Raw genomic sequence first — 23,606 nt, 5'->3', positions numbered from 1 at the left:
TTTTTGAACTTTTACTTAACTTTTTCTGGCATATAGTGTGTTTTTAATAGTATTCTAGGAAATCTTTTCTTGCCTACCCAGGAACATACAACCCGTCTTCCCTTCACTGCCATATTTTTGCCGTGGGGGATAACATGTTTGCCAGGCACCAGCTCCCGTCCATCCATAAGCACACTCCTGCCTACCTGCCCACTCCTTCCTCTGCCCCTCAGCCATGTCCCGTTGCCACATAAGTTCCAAGCCCCAGCAAACCAAAAGAGTTTAGGAAACATGCCTGTGAAATAATCTCCTGTCTCTCATGCTGCCATTGAGGTTTATCTCCTGAGTATGGTCAGATTTCCATGTCTCCGGTTTCCAGATTTCATGCCCCTTATTCTGATGAAGTAGCGAGAGCCAAGCATCCCTGCCATCCATCTTCCTTCTTCCCCTGTAGCCTCTGCTGTCCCACCAGCCAAGCATATCTTCCTCTAGGGCCTTAAGCCCCTATGGTACCGATCTTCTCTCCTCAGGTTCAGTAACACATTCCTTCACATAGCTTTCAAGGCCAGACTAGATTTCTCCTCATCATTCTTGAACTTAGTCCAGTTACATCTAATCACTCTTCTGAGAGCAAGCCTTACTCTGTACTCCTTGGTGCCTTTGCTCTCTTCACTGCATGCCTCAAGATGTGTGTTTTTTGGGTGGCTGTGATTTTTTGATTTATATAGCATGTATATATTTGGTCTTCATGCACAGTTCTAGCCCACAGCTCTGAAAACCCTTGGAATTTCTTGTGAGGAAAGTGAGAAACATGTCTTTGTTATGTTAATAAGATGACCTTTGGAAAGCTCCAGGTAACCCAAGGACAAGGGCTGGTTGCCAAGGGAGCAAACCCCATGATCAAAGGATTGAAACTTTCAGTCCCACCCCTGACTTCAGTCTAGTCATTACCCCGGGGGCGATGATTTAATCATCCATGCCTCTGTAAAGAAACCTACATTAAAGATCCATCAAGAGCTCCGTGGGCTTCTGGGTTGATGAACGAGTGGAGATTGGGGGAGAGAGGTGCACCTGGAGAGGGAATGGAAGTTCCATGCCTTTTCCCATGCTTTGCCCTGTGCAACTGTTCCATCTGGCTGCTATATCCTTTTATAATAAATCAGTGATCTAGCAAGTGAAATGTTTGTCAGTTCTGGGAGCCACTCTAGCAAATGGATCAAACCCAAGAAGGGGGGTGGGGTCATCGGAACCTCCACCCTGCAGCCAGTAGGTCAGAAGCACAGGTTGTAAACGAGGCTGTAATTTGTGTCCCGAAGTGGTGGGGAGAAGCAGTCTTGAGCCCTTAACCTGTGGAATCTGGTGCTATCTTCGGGTAGGTAGTGTCAGAATTGAATTGAGTTCTAGGACACTCGGTGTCTGGGGAATTCTTATGGCTGGTGTGGGAGAATCTCCCTGCTCGCTCCCCGTTACTCCTTCATTGGAATTGGTGATCAGACTTGAACCTTTTTAATGGCAAACCTGATCTTCTGTGAATTAATTCGGTGAATTAATGTGAAGCTAACTTATAGGCTTATTTATTCTCCTTGTGTAAGTATCCATATATTTAAATGTAGGAATGTGAGTTTGTTTCATTGTGGTGTGTGGCATTTGAACCGATTGAGGGTGTCCTGTAATGAGGAGTACATGCATCACTTTAACTTTCCAAAATCTGAAAATATTGTGAATTCTGGAATACTTCACAACAATAAAGGATTGCATCACTACTTTTTACATTTGACCAATGATGAAACTAAGGCTCAGAGGGGATATGTCACTCACCAATGTCAGATCTACAGTCTACTGGACAGTCTTCTAGGACTAGAAGTCAGATGCTCTGAGTCCACCCACGGCATGACCCCCTCACTATGGCCACCAAATGCAGATGCTTCCTGCAAGGTGAAGATAGGAAAGAAAGTAGATTCTTTTACAAGAGCCATTAATTTTTCAGAAAACCAATAGTATTCTGAGAAAGAGCTTCTTAGACATTATTTCTGAAATATAAAAACTACTACATACTTCAAAAAATAGCTAAAATACATACGAGGTATAAAAGACACAGAGTTAAATTATTTATGGAATCATATTTGTGGAATTTGTATATTTTTTTCTAGTTAGATGTTATCAGTGTAATATAGACACAAATCTAGGTTCAAAAGAAGTATGTTCATTCATTCATTCAGTGCTTCCTATATTCCCAAGTCATCTTGTGTACCCAGCCGCTGTGCTGATGTGCACGTTAGCAGCTGTGTCACACATGGAGTTTCAGTACCTATGTCAGCCTTCAGAAGTCTGTTTAACTCATTAATGTACTTAGCATATAGTGCTAATAGTCCTGTAGGACTGCCATGGAGCCCACTTTTCATGACAAAACAGGTAAAGTATTTTGATTCTTGGTGTATATGTGAACATCATTGCCCCTCCAGGTGGGTAGCTAGATTTCCTCACTGGAAACTTTTCTGCCAGCTGTTGAGTCTTGGGATCAGTTATACTCTGTTCCTTACTCACCTTACTTTCCACCACAACCAGTTTCTGCTCAGTTCAGACTCATCCATTCAAATGCATGTGCATGTGCACACACATACACACATCTTATTAACTAATGAGTCTTACCAAATCAACTTCCTAATTATTTATCTAATCTGTTCATAACTGCAGTTCAGGACATGACCACCCAACACCTGGAACCACTTCAGCCAAAGGGACACTTTAAAACTCAAATCTGCTCCTGTCGTTTCTGTTCCTGTCCCCGTAAGGGCTCTCCATTTTCCTTTTCCTAAAAATCCAAACTCCCTCACTTGACCCACAGATCCTTTGGTAACCTGGCTCCTGTTAACCTCTTTATCTTAATTTTCTGCTGCTCCCCTCTCGGCAGTCCCTCCCAGGACTCCCCCACACCCCCAGCCACACAGCCTTCTGTCTGACACTTGGAGTTATTTTCAGTTCCTCCCGTGTCTCCTTTGTACACGCCCTCACCTCTGTTCAAAGAACTCCTCAAGCCCCAGCTGCCCCCCACAGACTGAGGCAGAGACCTCTCTATTCATACAGTCTGTGGCAGTCAGAGCACGGACTTCATAGGCTGCTTGAGTTCAGAACCCTGCTTCATTACTAGTAGCCCTAAGTCCATGGACAAGTTACTTAACCTTCTATGTCTTTCTTACCTGTCCTGTTAAGTTCCCATGCCATAGGATTATTTAGGTTACATAATTACACATACAGCACTTGGCGTAGTCTTGGATGCACGGAAAGCACTCAGTTAATTTTAACTTGTATTTTGATTAAGTAGCCATTGAGAGTGAATCATGCCAGCCACTGAGGTGACAAAGAAGAAAAGGCATTTCTATCTTTCATAAACTAGCAAAAGAGAAAAATATACATTGTTTCAAAACAAAAATGAAGTCATTTCCCAATACTTATTATGAGACCAAATGCTGAGTAGCAAAACGAACAAGAGATCATTCTCCCAACAACTGCGGTGGAGGTTGAGAATGTGATTTGAGATACAGGGCAGGCACCTGGGAGAGAGGATCTTTTGACATCTGGCAACTTGTTTGCCCCAAACCTAGAATGTCTTGGAATGAAGAGTAGAAGCTTGAGGGTGTGAGAGAAAAGTGGCCAAACACCAGGGCTCATGCTTTCCACTTTCCTTCTGCAACTTGAGGGGTAGTGAGGTGAAAGCTGAAAATCAGGTTAAAGTACAATGGGGGGGGGGGTGAATCTAGGCAGTTTTTTTAGTTAAATGAAAATTGAGGGAGTGGGGGAGGGAAATCTCCAACCCTGAAACAGGGGAGAGGAGGGACCTCCTGAGACCCCCAGATGACCAACTAGGAAGTCTCCCCACCCCTGTGATTTAGCCCCAGATGAGCATTAGGAATGAAGTCAGTGATATCCTATGAGCATGCTGTTCAATACCTCAAAATGTCAAGCTGTGGTTAATATTTCTGGTATTTATGATGTTTACTGAAATTAGTGTAAAATTGATAAAGTACTTTGCTGCCAGTTGCAAACCTATATGTATGTGGAGATCTAGAAAATTAAGGCCATCCCACCTCAAGTTTAGCTGATGTGGGAAACAGAGGGAGAAGAAAATCATTAAAATTCCTCACCTATTGACAAGCCCTTGAAACAGACAGAGTGGGTCTCCCCTGGGGACTTAACTGCCCTCACCTTGAGATTTTGCTAAGGACAATCCTAGCCTGACCGACCCCCTGACAAGTCCGACCAGAATCCTGTAAGTCTACTTTAACAATTCCTTTAGGAAAGTTTATCTCTAAACCTCCAAGATAGTGTCGAGAATCATTCCCAAGTATATGACCCACTGATAAACATCTAAAGGGTCTCACAAGAAGACTTTTATTATTGGTAATGAATAACTTTTTCCTCAGACAACAGCTAACCCCTCAAGATCCTGGAAACCTTGCTTCCAAAATTCCTTAGAGACTTACATCATCCATAACCCCCTTTGTTCTCACCCACCTCCGAGTCCACCCCTACTCTGCCTTTAAAAACTCTGACTGTAATCTGGCTTGGGGTCCAAGTCCCTACTCTGCTGTGTCAGGTATACTTGGGCCCAAGCTTAAGCTTGTCAAATAAACCCTCGTGTGATTGCATCGGTGCTTGGCTCCTTGGTGGTCTCTCGGATGCGAAAACTCGGGCATAACAATGTATATATATATTCTCAGTTCACTTATGGCCACAGTGACTACTACGAGACTCTGTGTGTGTTATGTGTGTTTGCCCTGGGGCACACGTTTCTCTTCCTCATTGTGATAGGACATTGATCGTTTTAAGCTATGAGTTCTTCCTGTTATTGAATAATTTAAGGTGATATCTCAAGATGTGAACCCAGTTCTTAATATTTAAAATCTTTCTGATTCTATATGTTATATGGAGATGTATAGTGCATATCTTACAGAGATCATGTCTGTGATTAATTACATGCTCATTAATTATAGTTTCTTCCCTGAACTGAGGTAAGTCTGAGAGAAAATATGAACCCCCCTTATCCACAAATTCAAACAGTATTGAGGATTTTAGGCAGAGATAGTTGAGATGTGCTTTTGCCATTTTACCACTGATTTCTTGTCCCTGACATTTAACTTGGGTATTTTAATAGCTTTGCGTGTTGTATTTTCTTCGTTTGCTTTTAAGTTAAACTAAAACTGATTCCTAACTTCATCTAGCAGTCAAATGCACATTTGTGTAGTATTTAAAGATCTCCAGATCCATCTTTTACATATTAATTTTAGTTCTTACTTGTTAATCAGCAAACATTAAATCTTAGATATGACAGAGTTCTTAAAATCATAGGAATCAAGTATCTTTTGCTTGCATGTAACTCTTCAACCAGCGCATAGTTTTTCTTTTCCTTGTATCACAATCAGAAAAAAAGATAACCGCTTATCTTTTTTTTTTTTTATGACAGCCTGTCTTTATCTAAGTATTATTTTACTTTTTATCTGGTATATGGAAAACAAATGTTAAATGGTGACTGTGTGTGGTTCTTGATTTTAGACCGAGAAAATGTCAAGTCAAAGTGTTTTGATTTTGCTAGCTGAAAGATGAAGGGCCACGCATACAATACATTTCTGGGGATGTAGGGGGAGGGTCACACTGGAGAGAAATGGGCTCCATGTTCAATCAGCCACGGCTGCACTTCAGGGATAAGGTAAATGTGTCAGTGATGAAGGAGCTGTTATTTACAACCAAACCATCAATTGGCCATTGTGCTGAGGGCAGCTGAGTCACTGAGCATATTCAGATCTTAACTGCATGTACCAGCTGGTCCTGAACACTGAGGGTGTTGTTACTCACATCACATTTGTGACTCCCTACTGTTGCCCATTCAAGGACATCAACTACATGATAAATTCTGTGTTCATGATTATGTAATCTTTTGTTAGGGATCCACTAAGTATATTGTAAGGAAATGGATAACTTCCCTTCATTTTTTAGCTACAGTATGCTTAAGGACCTTTATCCCCATACCCACATGCTAGGCAACTGATTGTATTGGTTCTCCCAGAAAATATATAGTTTTAATCTAAATAATCTCTTTTTAATCCCTTAAATGGATTCAAGTAACAAAATAAACAAAAATCTTCCTGGTGCCAAAATTTGCATTCCTTGTGTAATTTCTTGAGCCAAATCCCACAAACTATTACTGCCATTTTAATTTTTTAAATGTTATAAAAATAAGACGCAGATAAGTTATTTGGCTAAAGTCACAGAACTAATGAAAGCTGGGTTGACATTTTAACCCAAAATATTAAACTCTTATTTTGAGCTTTTCCTCTTGGTTTACAGTAACTACGTGCGGAATCTCCTGAGCACCTAATGACTGTCAGTAAAATACAAAAAAAATGTTTAACTTTGATGAAGTCAAATGTTGAAAAGTAGATGTTATGATCAATAGAACCTGAAAAAAGTAGACTGACTCTGAAAATTCAAAATAAGTCCAAAATATCACTTTATCACATTATGTGTTATTTAAACTGTAATGTGAATAGATGTAAAAGATAAATATAGATATAAAGATATAGATAACTGTTGTCTGATAAAGCCCAGGTACCCCAAAAATGCTTTTAGGTTCAATACCCAACTCCAACCAATATAATAATTAAATTAAGAAATAGCAATAAATGGTGAAATGCCTGCAATTTTTTTTCCCGATTAAGTGATATATTTTTCATTCCCTTTCTATCATGATGCTCTTATTTAGGTCAGCATTACCAAAGAGATTATTTAGATTATCCAATAGAAACATAAAATGAGCCACATATATGATTTTTAATTTTTCAGTAGTCACATTAAAGAAGCTTAAAAAATGGTGAGATTAATTTTAAAATCTATTTCATATGACTGAACATATCTAGAATATTACCAATTCAACATGTATCAACATAAAATTATTAATTTTGCATTCCTTTCTTGGCAAAGTTTTTGAAATCCAGTGTGTTTATTTGACACTTGCATTACATCTCAGATGGAAACTAAATTTTCATCTGAAATACTTTATCTGTATTTAGGCTTCATAGAATTCACAGTGTAAAAACTAGACACACATACCTAATTTGTTCCAAACATATTTAAAATGTTTCTAATAATCAAGTCAAACACTAGTTTCGAAATTTGAATTAACTAAAGTTAAATAAAATTAAAAAATTGAATCCCTTGTTTCCACTAACTACATTTCAAATGGTCACTTGCTGTACTAGCTAGTGGCTACCATTGGACAACATAGCTCTAGGATTTCTCATCTGTTATTCATTTGCCTTAGAGAAGGGTGGTCCATAAAAGAAGGGCTGTCATCTCCCCATCTCCCTTTTCCCCAGTTCCTGGCAACTATCACTCTCTATTCTCTGCTTCTATGATTTTGACTATTTTAGATTCTACATAGAGAGATCATGCAGTATTTTCTTTCTGTGCCTGGCTATTTCACTTACCATAATGTCCTTCAGGTTCATCCATGTTGTCAAAAATAGTAGTATTTCCTATTTTTTTTTTAAGGCAGAATAGTGTTCCATTGTATATGTAGTATATTTACCTCGCAGAGATTTAACGTTCCGCAATGTGACTATAGTTAACAATACTGTATTGCATACTTAAAATTTGTTAAGAGAGCAGGTGTGTCCTAAATGGTCTCACACACATACACACAAAATGATAACTCTGTGAAGAAATGGATATATTAATTAGTTTGATTGTGGTGATTACTTAACAATATGTATACATAACAAAATTATTATTTGCAAATTATACCTCAGTCAAGGGTGGGTAGGAAAGCGATGAGCCAGTATCTGTCCAAAAAGAAGACACTATTTAGTTTTAATAATCAAATCTCTTTTTGTCAAAAGAGAATGGGAATTTCTAAACCCCAAAACTACCTTTACGTACCAAAAGCAAAAGTTAAAGATTTGACTATCATGAGCCAGTATTACAGAGAACACAAGATCTAATGTAAGAGGTGGAACCGTCAACCTAAGGGAGGAGAAGGTGCATTTCTGGGCCTAGGGAGTGGGAAGATTGGAGGAGAGCAAAGACCAGAATGGCAGATGTGATCATCTGACTGAGCACCCGAGTGAGGATCTCTGAGAAGGAAATCAGTCACCAGATAATAGAAACTGCATAGAATTTGAAAAGAAAGTAGAAGATAAGTGGCCTTTACGTCATTTCCATCTTGCAATTGGAAGAATTCAACCTCAGGGCACCCCAAGAGCAGGTAGGGCAGGCAGCAGAGATGAGTGTAATGGGAACCAGGGGACCCTACAGCAGAGCTGGAGAGAACAGGCAGCGCACCTGGGGCTGGCAGGAAGATGTGCGGGAGATTCAGAGGAATTTTACAGCATGTGAGCCTCGATGGAACAAGTCAGCATTGGGTTCACAAGGACATTCAACAGTGATTGTCAGCAGAGCACCCAGGGGAGACCACGTGGGAGAAGCACAGGGCTGTGGAAGCCAGCAAAAATGAAGAGGCCACACTGTAAGACAGACCTGTGGCTGCTCTGAGGTTGCCTCTCCACTTGGGCAGACCGCCAACTGGACTCCAGTGCCATTTTGCCAGAAGGGGAAGAGTGAGAAATTGAGAAAAGAACCGATGGTTTATTAAACATTCCTCCCTCCCCTATTCTGTTCCTGTTCAGTCTTGGATGGATGCTCATGATGGAGTTTAGATCAGTTATGGAAAATAAAGTAGCTGCGTGCTTTATACAATCTAGATTGCAGTATATAAAAATTATGACTTCAATATACTACTGTTTATTGCACTCCCCTCTCATAGCCCTGAAAGGTCTGAATTATGTGAACACAAATCTGTCTGGTACAAAGTCTATGGTCTTTCCTCTGTTGTATTACCTCCCATCACCATTCTGTGACACACCTTATCAGACACCTTTACATTGCTATTTGACAACTCTATGAGTGTAAATAAGTATGGATACAACAGTAAGACATTCAGGACACTGTGCAGCTGGCTTAATAAATGAACCTAAAAGATAGTGCTCAGTGTGTCCATACCAACTTGCAAATAAATCTCTACTAGAGTGCCATGAAGTTCTATCTTTGATGCTGTGTAGAGTTAACAAGAAGCTCAGAGAAAGAACAAAGATAATAGATGTCATCATAAAAGTTCAAAATGGCATTGGCAGGGTGAAATATTAATTTGAAAATAATTAAGAAGTTTGACTTTTTGAGTAATCCTGGGAGTCCAAAGTAGGGGAACTTGCTAGGGCATCACTCCATGAGAGGAAGTCACAAACACTCTGACCAGTACTGCTATGTAGTTATTGAAAAACAAAAACCAAAAAACCTATTCCTTTTTTAGGCTGTATTAATCAAAATAGTCAAAACCTGGAAATCAGCTTAAAGATGATCCATTCCTAACCAAATTATAATATACAGATCCATGAGTAAGACCATAAGGTGCAATCCAGAAAAGTAAGTTATACCCTCACCTGGTCAGGAGATATGCACCCCTGACCATATCTCTGTTTTGGACTCTACATTTTGGGAGGAGGACTACAGTACGTCAAAAGCACCGGAATGTCGTGTTGCTGAGGAATCTGGCCACTGAGTTATTTCCATACTGATGGGTGGAATTGAGGTCATTTTGTCTGTAGGAAAGAAGAGCCAAAGCATAAGAGTAGAGGGCAACAAACAGACTGCAAATAAACAATTAGTGGCTGTCTTTAGACAGAGAACTTAGAAGAAAGAAAACAAAAGCTACAAAATGGCATAAGGAAAAGGTGAAAGGAGCCTAGAAACAAGCGAAGGAACCAAGTTCTCCGCATGCTCGGCCATGACGCCACCACGTACCTAATAATCCCCACTCACCAGGCGCCCTCTTCATGATCATGCAGCGCTGTAGGTCCCGGACTTCCGTGTTCTTCGGCCTGGCGCCGACTTAACCCTTGCAGTTACCAGGCACTTACTGTGAGCCAAGCTCTGTACTGAGAACTTCCCCTATCTTGTGTCTTTAGTCCTTCCAGTACTGTGCAATGATGCTTTGGTGATCATTTACATTTTATACAGAAGGAGACCGAGGCTTAAATATTGGATAACTTGTCTACGTGAGCGGCAGAGCTAAGAACTAAACCGGATCTTACTGATTGCAAAGTGGATGCGCTAATCACTAGGCCACAGTTACCTCCTCCATTGGACCAGTTTTACAAATCCCAGAATGTTTCTTTATTCACACGCTGAGCCCATATTGATTGAAGGTAGTGGTTTTCTTTTAACACCATGACAGATTACCACACACCTGGTGGCTTAAAATTTACGATCTTGCAGTTCTGCTGTTCTGAAATCCAGCATGGGTCTCACTAGGATAAAATCAAGGGTCAGCCCAGTTACCTCTCTTCTGGAGGCTCTAGGGGAGAATTCATTCTTGGATTTTCACAGCTTCTAGAGTCTGTGTGAATTCTTTGGCTTGGGGCACTCTTCTTCTGTTTCATAGGATTGGCGCATGGACATCGTTAGGGAGCTGTGTTCTTCCCATCATAGGTGCCTGCCCTGTACCAGGTATTGCTCCAGGCACTGTGAGATAGACACGGAGGAGAAAGACAATAGCAGGTAAACAAATACATATGCCAGACAATTTGTGTGGCAAAAGCTTAAAGCAGTATAATCATCTCAGTAGCCGCAGGAAAAGCATTTGACAGAATTCAGTAGTCATTCCCCCACCACTTCCCTTTGCTGGGAACTCTCAGACTCCTTCTCCTGGATCTCACTTTAGATGTCTCCTCTTAGAGAAACAGTTTCAGGTGTATAGTCAGTGCTTAACAAACACAAATGTTTGTTTTTATTTTTATTTACTTATATAATTAGTATTTTAAAATCATACGGTGCTTTCTCAACTTAGACAGCAGATGGATGTTTATTATCACAGGTGAATCAATTCACGCTTCTGAAGAACATGGGCATGGTGATTACACTTTAGTAAAAGCAAACAAATAAGCAAAACCCCTTTAGGTGTATGTTAGTTGCTGTATATATTTGTATAAACAAGGAGAAAAGTGTAAAAGAACATATACCAGACAGTTAGTGGACAGCGGCCGATCAGCTTTGGTTTCTGCATCTTTGTGCTGATAAATGCTCACGGAATGGGTGGACGGGGACCGCTAACAAAGGTTAAATAATGAGAGGGTTCTGGAAGGTAGTGAGCATCCACTGACCCTTGAGGACTGAGTGGATATGATCTTGCTCAAAACATACACTCTTCTGTTTGTTTTATTTTAGCTACATTTTGACATCTGGTTAACCTAGATGGTTTCATAAGTGAATTAAAAACCAAGAGAGCATAAATAATCAATTTCTGTACTGTACCCAACTTGCTTAATAGATTCTTACGCTGTAATTTCCTCTCCTGCAAATTAGGAATAATAGACTTTCTGTAAGAATAACACAATTAGACTGGTTAAAAGGCACTTATATTCATAAAGTACCCAAGAGTTGTCGAGTATAAGTGAAAACTCTCTAATTTTTCTTTTGTGACATCCATGCAACTGATTATGCTCTAGAAAAATATATTACAAAACATGCTATGATCCACCTTAAAATTGAATGTATTTGAACAAATGTCACTCTTTTTACATAACCCTTAAAATTCAATCATCTTCCTTTCTGGGTCTGGACATTAAGTGGGGATCTGGTGAAGGAAGAGCCAAATCCCAGTCTATTCCTCATACGGAAGCTTCTTCATGAGTCTGCACTGTAGCCAGACTACATCTTTGGAGTCCTTATAACCAATGTTTGGGTCATTAGTGCAACTGGAGCAAACATTCAAAAGAAACCTCAGAGTCATCACCCAAGCTTATAGATTACTCTAAGTCTACACAACTGGGACAAGTATCTGAGATGCCCTTTGAGGATGAGGGGGGAATGCTTTCCAAAACCAGATAGATTCTGTGAGAGATTGTCCACACAGAGAGAGACCATACTTCCGTTACTTCTTATTCCTCCCTAATAGCAGAGAATTAATGTGGCTTCACCCTATGATATTACGGCAGCCTTGTTCCTCCTCTGATTTCCACTCTCTTGTATTCGCTGATATGCAGCTTATGTCCATGGGCTGTTTCCTCCATGCAAGAAATCAGTGAAGACAGAGAGAGAGATTAAGAGGTGCTTTACTTCTCATTTACATCTTTCCATTTTCAACAGTACCACTCCCAACAGCCAAATTGTGTTTCTTCATAATGAGCTTTACCTTGATTCAGTTTTTTTCATCTACAAAATGAAGGTAATGATGAGATCTGACTTATATGGCTATTTGGAGACTTTAATAAGGTAATTAACATAAGATACTTAGAATATTGCCTTGAACAGCGATCACTCACTAAATCATAGCTGTAATGAATATTAGTAATATTAATACTCTTCAATTATCATCCCACATTTATTTTCTCTTAATAAGGACAGGGTATGTTTAGAGTTCTGACAGATGTGAAGAAATGCAAAAGCCAGAATTAATCAACGTTATAGCTGTGTTAAAGAAAACCTCACAAGCAGCCCCAATTTCACTTCCTATTCATAGGCACTAGTCAGATAAGGGATTACTCCATTACATGCATCCGTGGCAACCTGAAATGGTGTGATATCCCTGCCTTGTTATTCGTGTGGGCAGAGCTCTTTAACACCTTCTCTCAGAATGGCAGAAACAGCATTTTCTCTCTCTCATCTCTTCTTGTTTCACCCTTATGTCTACTTATCCTTCGTCACTGAAATTATTCAGCTCTGCCACACCCAGACTTAGAGTACCCAGCCCCAGCTCCGAAGGTCACAGGCCAAAGGTGAAACAATTCAGCTCCCCCCACCCCGCCCCCGCCCCGCCGCCCTAGATTTTTGGGACATGAGAGAGATGGCAAAGGGCTAGAACTTGGATAGATAGAAGCTTTGTATCACATGGGCTGTTTAAATATTCATGCATCCTCTTCTGGCAGCTAACAGGACTGCAAACTTGGCCCAGGAGGAAAAAAGGTGTGTGTGTGGCTGAGGGGAGTGGGGGGGTGGGGGGGTGGAGATAATCACTAAATTTCATAGTATTCTGAAATGGCTGCTGTGAAGGAAAAACTTGAGCGGTGATTTTTGGTTTAATCTCTCAGGCAATTTTTTTTTTTTTTTAATTCAACACAGTGCAATAGGCAAGTGATTAAATGCATTTTTAAGTATTTTTTTCAAAGCGTGTCATCAACGTTAGATACCCACTGACATTAATACCATAAAAACGTATTGGACTGTCAAAGCCACCTCCTTTATAATTACTTTACTAATGACTTGATATATTAACTGACACATTCCCCTTGCAGTCAACAGCTTTGCTTATGTTGTAACATAAGTTTAAATTATCAACAACTGAGCAGTAGAATAAATCAGAGTGGAAGAAAGACCAAATTATTTTTGAGCGTGGTGGCTCCCAGTGTGGGGACATTTCATTTAGGCAGTCAGTTGGCACTATATCCTCTTCATTAGCATATGTGAAGACACCAAAAATGTAGGTATCTGTTCATTGTTTGTTTTAAGAAGACATTTTCCCTGATTGTTAAGTTTTTTTGTTGTCCTAATTCTGGCTGATAAAATTTAATTAAAACAAAGTAATTTCACAATTTCTGAAACAACATAAAAGCAAACCTTGTCACTGCACTCAACCTCAAATTCTTTCTTCAAAGCACTGTCTGTTCAGTGAAAATCAACTTTATTTTATTTTTTACAGCTATCGTCACAAGTTCTGACTTATCAATTCTCCATCCTCCCAATATGGCATACAAAAATACAAGCATTCCAAATGTGCCTTCATTGGTTTGCCCCTTCTAACAGTAGTGATCTAAGATGTCAATTCAGATAAAGCAATAGGTACATTAATAGTTAAATATTAATATTTCAGTAGGTACATTAAAAGTTAAAAATCAGTTGGAATGTCAGTGCTCAGTGTTTCTAGATGATTCATATTAATAAGAATTGGCCATCAGAAAATATCAGGTATGTAAAATTAAATAATCACCTTTTTAAAATTCTACTTCTAAGAAAGTTCCTTCAAAATATTCTTAACTACAGTTAATTATTTGAACCCTGTAGGCATAGATATGTCTATAAATATATGTGTGTACAATATACAAGTATATCAGATATATATTAAGAAAGTACCTTCATGAAAAGTTGTATTTTTCATTTAATGTTTCAGATGTACATTACCAACACAATCAAAGCTAAAGGAACAAGACTTGCTAAGCCCGTTTTATGTTTGGGCTTAATGTGTTTGGCCTTTCTTACTGGACTCAACAGAGTAGCAGAATATCGAAATCATTGGTCGGATGTGATAGCAGGCTTTCTGGTTGGAATATCTATAGCAGTATTTCTGGTAAGTACAAATTTATCTGGATTTTGCTGCATTTTTAATTAACTTCTATAATCACCGATGAGAATACAAGTGTGAATTGCCAGGTTTCCCTAAATGTAGTGTGTCAAATGATACTATGTACATTTTAAGTCATTCATTTCTTTCACCTTCTTCATTTATTCTGCCTAAAGTCAAATTTGGGGGTGAAAAATATGTAAATTCTACACATAAAGGTGAACAGAATATTTTCATATTAAATGGAAATGGGCAAAAACACTCAGTTTTCCTTGGATGGTTTTTAAGACTGGGTTAGTTGGATATTTTAAAAATTTCCTGGGGTCACTTTTCATCCCAGAGTATCTAGAGCATCCCAGATTATCCCAGTGCCTCAGCGTAATACCCTCCATGAACCGCCATGTCACTGTGCTTTGAGAGATGAACTCGTTCCCTTCAGTAACTAAGACTTCATGGGTGGTTTCCAAGACAATACCACCTCAAGTCAGATTTTGCTAGGAGATGAAGAGCATTCGTAGTGATTTCTAATGAAGTGAGCATGCTATCTCTATCCCTTTTATAAAATATCCTTGGATTATTACTACAGGTTTTGGTTGTTGGAAAATATATTTTAGCCTGGCTTTAGAAATAATCAATCCATTATAAGTATGAGTACATAACATTTAACCCAGATGGAAAATGTGTAAACCATACATCAAAACACATTTTTGCTTTGACACATTATAATAGGAAAAAACACTTTATTTCCATTTTGATTACATTTAAATTGCTTCTCATGCTCAACTTCCCTTCTTCGGCTCCTTTCCCTAGTTCCTAACCAGTAAGCAAAAACTTGCATGGACCTGTCCAGCGAACCATTTGTGTGCCGGGCATTTTAAACAGGCCCTGTTTTGTAGGACCTCTTGTGGTAGGGTGCTGACCGACTATGACCTCATCCCTGCCCCAGGCTCTGTGCTGCTTTTCTTCCTGATGTCACTCCCTCTGGTTTGCTAGATGCCTGGGAGACTTAGGCTCACCCCCACCTCTCTCCCACAGATATCTTATGGCCCCGGGAAAACTGGGGCTCAGACTCGAGCCAGAGCCTCTTCCTTTCTTTCACTCACTGCAGATGAAGCGGATCGAAACATTTAAAACAAAACAAGACAAGACAAGACAAAACAAGACAAACACCTTACCCTAAGAGAAGAACTCCCAAAAGTTAAAATTTCAAAGCACTAAAAATAAATAAATAAATAAATTTCAAAGCACTAGTGTCAGATGTAACTCGGTTTCAGCTGCATGGGTCCAAAACCTCTTCACTGGCATCTGCCTCATCAGTCTTCCTACTCATCTTCCTGTGGCTGTGGCCGACTTGTCTTCACTTCCCCTGAACATCATGACCCCCTGCAAGCCCAAATCTAGCAGGCTAGTTTCCTCCCAGTCACTTCCTCATCTGAGAACCAGGTGGTGAAGGAGCGAGACCCTGGGTTCCCCTTGGGCTGGAGCCCCTCTGATTGCATATATTCAGAACACTCCACAGTGGCCCCTCAGACATTCTCATCCACCTGGAAAATGACCTTATGAAAGGTCCCATGAAGATAATGCCTTAAATGTAATAACTCAACAAACATCCGTGCACTCATGCATGACCACTTCTGAGTGTGAGTGCCTGCAGGTTCCGGCACTGTGCCAAGGACTGGGGCTGTGAGGAGGCTCAGATAAACATGATCTGTCTCCTGTGGGAGTTACAGTCCGGTTCAGGGGTCAGACAATAAGAGGTTATTCCCTCCATGAGTCCATTCCTCTCTTCTTTCGTAACAGAAACATTTACTGAGCCCCTGTTAGAATCCAGGCACGGTGCTTGGTGCTGGGGATTAAATCACATGAAAAAGACACACAGTCCATCTACTTAAATAGGTCACAAGATAGAAAGAGTTTTATAGAAGGTTAAATGTAATGATATCAGTTCATAGACTCAGGAGATCCCGTTGGGATTAGGGACAGTCAGAAAGGAGATACGTAAACTTGAAAGGTTTGTAAAGCAGGAAGGTCGAAGGTGGGGGCATAAGGAATGAGGGGCAAAGAGCACAGTGTGCAGAAGCAATATAGAATGCTTCATTAAATTGGCGTTTATGGAGCCTTAGTGTATTGTAGGCTTGGGCACAGCATGTTCACGTGGGGGAGTGGCATTGTGGAACGGCACGAGTCATCCAGCGTGAGTGACAAGAGTGGGAAGTAGAACACAGGGGTAATTATCCTGAATGGCCTTGTAGCTTACAATGATCTGAGCTTTTTTCTTTGCAATGCCGGGGATTTGAGAGCCCTTGTCAGAGTTCGAGTGAGTTAAAACTGGTTGAATCTCAGCTTCTTTATTTACTCCGTGCATGGCATTATGCAGTTTACCTCATTTGGGCCGTTACCAATGTACCTTCCTGAGCCTCAGATTCTTCCTCATTAAATGAGGCTAATAACAGCCTCCTTTAAAGCTTCTAAGGACTTAAAAGTTTAAATGAAATGGTGTATGTTCAACAAATGGACACGTGGAGGACTGAAAGTTTGATTCCTTTCAGCCCCTTTTCCTCTATGATACAATCTGTTTTGAAAACAGGTTTGCTGGAATGTGAAACTCCAGGTGAGGGTAGAGGGGGCAAGTTGTGCAGAACCAGGGAAATAAGATGTCCCGAATCAGGCCTCCATGGGCAGAAACAGAGGGAGGATATCCGGGAGGTTTGTGGAGATGGAAGGTTTGGAGTTTGTATGGCACACTGGGGATGACAGGCGAAGGAGAGGGAGCAATCCATGATGGTTCCCGGGCTTCTCATTTGGGTGAGGAGGACATTTATTCTGAGCAGCAACTCCGGCTCTGGCTGGCAATATCCTGGGGTGTCTCCAATTATCTTGCACCATGTGCAGAACTCTGAAATGGTTCCAGAATAGAATGAGCACTAACTGACTCCAAGACTCCATGTCTTGGTTGAAGGCATCCACATCCCCCAGTCACCCAGACCCAATGTCTAGAATCTGCCTTTGACTCATTCTTCTTGCTCATCTCCCACACCGGGCGATTCATCTGGTCCCAGTTTATTTCCACTACAAAATGTCTCCTCTACGTTTCATTTCTTGGCCATTCTGACCAACATGTGTACTGTTGGGACTGTACTCAATTTTCGAGATCAGTGCTTTTTCTCTTTCTTCTATCTCTCGGTTCCTAACTGCCTTCTTTCTCACTTCCTCCAAACACCTCCCATTCTGCCTCTCTCTTCTTTGGAACATAATCCGCTGCTAATAACAAGACAAAACAAAACGAAGTTCATTCCTGCTGCGTTAAGCCCAAATACATCCACTGGGCTTCTGGGATCGTCAGTAATCTGGCTGCACCTTCCCATCCAAGTGTATTTTCTCTCCTTGCAGAGGAATCCTATACTGCACATCAACCCAATTTCCTTTCCCTCACAGACAGGTTCTGTCCGGACTTCATGCTTGCCCCAGCAGAATGCCCAATCCTCTGTATATTTTTTAGAGCAAAACAGGGGTCTGGGAGCCACATGAACCTAGGTTTGAATCCTGCTTTTACCACATGCTGTGTAGATGACCTTGAAGAGGTCACTTGTCTTCTCATTTTTTCTAACCTAGGGAGGCCTCCCTTACCTGTATGTAATATGCGCCCCCCCCCCCGCCAAGGAATCCCTTCCTCATTCCCTATTCACTTTTCTCCATAGAATGTTTCAACTTTTAATATACCACACATTATATTTATTTATTTATTTATTTATTTATTTATTTATTTATTTATTTTTTGCTGTCAAACCCACCAGAATATAAGCTGTGCATGGAGAAGGCATTTATATGTTTTCTTCATGGAATATTCCCAGTACAAAGTACTGGGTCTGGTAGATAGGTGATTCTCGAGAAATACTTGATGGATGGATGAATGAATGAATGAATGAATGAGTGGGGAACTGTTTTACTACTTCCCAGAGCTCTTTCCAGTTTTAAGTGAAGTCCCATAGGTCGTAAATACAGTTGAGTGTGTGGTGCAGAGAAGGTGCTGGATATCGTGGTCCTCACCTTTGACGACTATTCAGATCCTTTTTGCACCTGAGATTTTTCTCAGACAAGTCCCAACTTGCCCAAGAAGTGTCCCTGATTACCTGGTTCTCCCATTTTTCCCGAATTTCCACTGCCCTCAAAGTTTGGCCTGTTATTTTCTAATGAGGAATTAAATCCTATCCTCTTTATCACACTCATCCCATGTACATTTTCTTTAAAGTCAGAGAACAGAATCCCCATGCTTAAGAAAATACAAACCAAATACTAGTTGAATGATAGTTGTAGATTGGTTAATATTATTCAACAAATATATGCTTAACAAATATATGCTTCAAAGTGTTTCCAAAAAAGATGCCCAGGGTCTAGTCGAGTAGTTCAAGGTTACTGAGCCGTAGCAAGAATTGGTCATGTTATCATATTACATATGAATAATAACAGTAAGAGTAAGAGTTAATAACAGTAAGAGTTATTGGGGTAGTCTTTACTACGTTAACTCAGTCCTCACAACAGCATGATGAGTTGTAGTTATTATTGTTCTCATTCTGCAGGTAAAAGAAGCAGGTCTAGTTATACTGACTTGCTTGCTCAAGCTCCTGGTGAATAAATCAGGGAGCCTGGCATTAAGGCTCAGCCCTGTTTGACCCCCAGAGCCTATGCACTTAACCCCAAACAATACACATGTTTTGCTTGCTACAAGTGAAGAGAGAAAATGACCACAAATAGATTAGATTAATTTATCATCACCACTGGCAAAAGAGCACAAAAATTATACATGTAATGGTGACTTATTAGTGTCATTTTTGTGGGACAGGGTAGAATTATGCACATGAAAGTCATTCATGTAAAAATAGAATGTTTCAGAGGCATGTCACTTTAAATTATATAGGAACATCAGAAAATTTGAGAATACTTGGCCTGGACACATGCTCATTCATTAGTCTATCCATTCACTGTGGCACTGGGAATATAATGGTGAGCAAAAAAAAAAAAAAAAGAGAGAGAGAGAGAGAAAGAAAGAGAGAGACAGCATCTCTGCTTTCATAGCGCTTAAAAGGAAGCTCTTTAAGGAAGAGATTCATATCAACCAAAGTATTATGCTAACAGATGTGTAATTTCATTAGAAATAGATGTTTTGGTGAATAGCATCGGGGATTGATGTGATCAAAAAAAAACAGCCTGGGGTCAGAGAAAGCCAGTGAAGAAGTGATACTGAGATGAGATATCACGGGTGAGGAGGATATATATGGTGTACAAAGAGAGTGGAGTTCACTATTCCAAACAAAAGGCAGAAAAAGGAAAGCACAGAGAAGGAAGGCTGCAAAGGTGGGCAGGGTTTATACTATTAGAGAAAAGGGGAGCCCAGCCACAGTCGTTTGAGGAAGGGTGACATGATCCAATTTGCATTCTTTTTTTTTTTTTAAGATTTTATTTATTTATCTGACAGAGAGAAATCACAAGTAGATGGAGAGGCAGGCAGAGAGAAAGAGAGAGGGAAGCAGGCTCCCCGCTGAGCAGAGAGCCCGATGCAGGAATCGATCCCAGGACCCTGAGATCACGACCTGAGCCGAAGGCAGCGGCTTAACCCACTGAGCCACCCAGGCGCCCCCCAATTTGCATTCTGGAAAGATCATTCTTTCGTCACTATAGAATGGATTGGAGGGAGACTTTAGAGAATGCAGACAAATGGTGGTGATTGCTTAGTCTTTGGAGTTGGTACTAGACATAGAAGAAAGCAGATATGAGAAATCAAAATTTTTAGGAAGAAAAATAGAGCAAATTGAGTGACTGATTGTGTATAGGAAGTATAAAGAATAAATCCAAGTTTTCAGCCTTATGCAATTAGGGGGAGGATATGTGGGAGCTGTTTTCTTGAAAGGATCCAGAAAAAAAAAAACAAAAAACAAAAAAAAAACAAGGTTTTTAGCGGGATCAGAAGATAGGCAGATCTGGGGTTTCACTTGAAACATTTGTTAAATTTTTCCTACCTTTGACAACCAAAAGAGTGGCCTAACTTGGTAAAATATTGCAACCTCTTCCCTTAAATATTGAGAAAACTCAGACCTGGAGGACAGTCCAAGAACATACAAGGCTGGGGATCAAAAACCAAGCCTTTTGCTTTTCTATGAACATTTTTCTTTTTTAAAGTTTTATTTATTTATCTGAGAGAAAGAGCGATTGAGGGAGAGAGAGAGCCAGGAGAGAGACAAGCAAACTGCATGCTAAGCATGGAGCCCAAAGCAGGGCTTGATCCCATGACCCTGAGATCATGACCTGAGCTGAACTCAGGAGTCAGACACTTAACTGGCTGAGCCAGCCAGGCACACCCCCTGCCCCCTGCCATGAGCATTTTTCTAATAGGAAATCAGTTCCATACTTAAGAATGTTAGCAGGCAAGGCTTGTTTAATATTTGAATATTGTTCTAAGGAAGATTTGGCAATTTCCTCCCTGGTAATTTAAATAATAACAGTAATGAAGAATAATCATTATGCTAATAGATACTATTTAATGAATATCTACTATCTGTTAGGTGTTTAAATAGTTTGCCTATGAATTCTCAACTGCTTCAGTGGTGTTGTCCTAACCCTCAATTAAGGCAAAGAGATAACTGATACAGTCTTTCAGAATCCCATATTAACTCTAGATGAACTCTTTTTCATCTCATGACTTCCATATGTCTATGTACATACATAGGTATTTCATTTCAACAAATTTTACTTCATGAGAATTTGTCATAATTTTTTCATCTGCCTAAACTTTCCTTAATTTATAGTATTAGTGAAAAGGGAAATATGTGTGTATACTTCATGAAGTGATCATGGAAACTGTTTACTTGTTATGTTGTTATTGGCTAAAATTCTTGATTATATCCTTTGTACTCTAGGCAGTGGTCAGTTGGCAAACTATAGCCCTTAGGTGAAATTTGGCTTGCTATCTATTTTTTTTTTTAATTTGCATTGGAACACTGACATGCCCGTTCATTTACAAATTGTCTGTGGCTATTTTCACACCAAAATACCAGAATTGAACAGCTGCTGCAAAGATTGTATGCCAGCAAAACCAAAAATATGTACTATCTGCCTCTTATGGCCAAAATTTACTGACCCTTTCTATAGGACAATCACTGTTAGTCTTATATAGGGTCATCATTTGATGCTAGGTTTATCAAGTACCCATCTCTAAGCCTGTACCATCCCTTACTTTAAAGCTTTTGATGGCAATGATAAAGTTGATGGGTCAAATTATCAGGCTTTGATCTGTGCTTCTGATCTGTAATTACTCATGGAAATGGAAAGATAATAAGTATTCCACGACTAGGGCAATGTTTTCTCTAAGATAAAGTCTCATAGTATGTGTTATTATTTTGCAGATGTATAAATTTTATTTAAAAACTGGAGAATAACCAAGATCTAATTGGCCTTTGAAAATATTCAGTAATGAGCCTTACTAAAGAAAAGGCTTTCCAATGGAGCATTTGTGAAAATCTACAATGTAAATGTGTAATTATATATTAAGCATTTATTCTTTTAAAAAAATGAATGTTAGGTTATAACTGCAAGTAAGTTCTTTATTTTGGCTTGATAATAGACTGTAAATCCAGAAAAAGAAGGCTTAGGAATATCTTCTCCACTGCTTAATATAAGCAAATAATAGCAAGTAATTTTCCTGTGTTGTTTAATTCACTATTTCTTAAAGTAATTATTCACCTGCTTCAGAAGCTTCTGGAATGTATTTCAAAAAAATGTCAGCTTGTAGGCCCCATCCTTCATCCACAAAATCAAAATCGTTAGGGGAGAGCTTAGGAACACGCACTTTCAACAGTGCTGGGCCTTTATTTTTCTGTAACCTGCAGTAGAGAACCTCTGGTTTAGCTCAAATGCTGTCACCTGTGGGATATAATCAATTGAAACAAGGGTCAGTTTCCTTTTGTAAAAGGTCTTCTATTTCGCTGGTAGCCCCAGTAAGCTATTGTTGAAATGCCAAGTATACATGGGATACAATAATAAACAACAAACTAGGTTAATTAAAGGGATGCTACTAAATTGGAAAGTGCCAATTGTAGAGGGTTTATTATGAATGTAATGATCTTGAAGCAATGGGAAATAATTAGCATTTAAATTAAGTTGTAGGTTCGCCACATTAGAGAAATGTTAGCTTGCTACGAATTGTTATAAAGCTATGATGTTACTTAAGGATTGGTTTGAGCATTGACTACAATCTAATTTAATGAAAATTTTGGAATAATGAAATTGTCATTATTAACTGAGCTACACATTATTTGATACACTTTCTCTGACACATTTGTACCAGAATAACTATTAAAATTTATGTAAGATAAAACTGGATGTCAAGTTACATATGTAATACTTAAGTAATTTGAATACTTTATTTCTGTGATTAGATTTATTAAGCTACTTAAAAGGGTCATAGTCACAGGGAGTGTGGCTTTGCTTCAACTGCATTTTTCTCCTGAAATTTTAGGTTGTGTGTGTGGTAAATAATTTCAAAGGAAGACAACCAGAAAATGAACATATACACATGGATAATCTGGCACAGATGCCAATGATCAGCATTCCTCGAGTAGAAAGTCCCTTGGAAAAGGTAACATCTGTACAGGTGATTCATAATTTAAATTCTCAACTGTGATTGTTATCTAGAGCAAATGAATAATCATTCCTCAGAGTTCGTGCACAGTCATGTTTGATTTACTGAAACAAATTTAGAATCTAATGTGGTATTTAGCAAGAATTTAGTCACTAAAGACATCATCTTAGAAAAATGCATATCACATTGAAAATAATTCTTTGAATACCTCATGCTAAAAGCTGAGTATCTATATATGGAATATGTTCTGCACTTTGCCATAACTTTAAGATAAGGAACATAGTGTAATCATGGTCTCACACATGGGTGAAATCATAAGGTAGTCTTATTTGAGAATACATGCATTTTTTTCATATATATTCCACTTTTCCCATCCTCTATTTATGTGAGAAACTGTTTAGAATAATGCCTAGTACATAATAGGGCTCAATAAATTTTGTTGAATCTCATTATATAAAAATCTGGCAGCATGCTCTCCTAATATAAAGATCATGGCAATCGTGCTCTCCTAATCAGGGAGGTCCTGAGGATCAGGTTGGGCAGAATGGAGCCAGACCAGGTAGCACTCTGAATGGCAGGTCAAGGCTTCATTGGGCATGACAATGAGCACACAAG

General features: G+C 39.5%; 1 protein-coding gene across 6 annotated transcripts in view; it reads left to right on the top strand.

Annotated features, from left to right (window-relative positions):
* The window catches only part of PLPPR5 (phospholipid phosphatase related 5), a 120,613-nt gene that overhangs the window by 65,805 nt on the left and 31,202 nt on the right, over nt 1-23,606 (top strand). For 4 of the 6 annotated variants that reach the window (XM_045064896.1, XM_004752536.3, XM_045064897.1 and 1 more), the window contains 2 exons: nt 14,189-14,365; nt 22,869-23,003. In XM_045064896.1, the coding sequence (XP_044920831.1) occupies nt 14,189-14,365; nt 22,869-23,003 (312 nt within the window). The remainder of the gene's footprint in view (nt 1-14,188; nt 14,366-22,868; nt 23,004-23,606) is intronic. The other 2 variants (XM_004752537.3, XM_045064894.1) reach the window with 1 other exon arrangement.

This window comes from Mustela putorius, unplaced genomic scaffold, assembly GCF_011764305.1.
Source record: "Mustela putorius furo isolate JIRA1106 unplaced genomic scaffold, ASM1176430v1.1 tig00003853_pilon_pilon_pilon, whole genome shotgun sequence".
In the NCBI taxonomy this organism is placed as follows: Eukaryota; Metazoa; Chordata; class Mammalia; order Carnivora; family Mustelidae; genus Mustela; species Mustela putorius.
The sequence above is the reverse complement of the archived record's forward strand: the minus strand, read 5'-3'. Positions and strand labels throughout refer to the sequence as shown.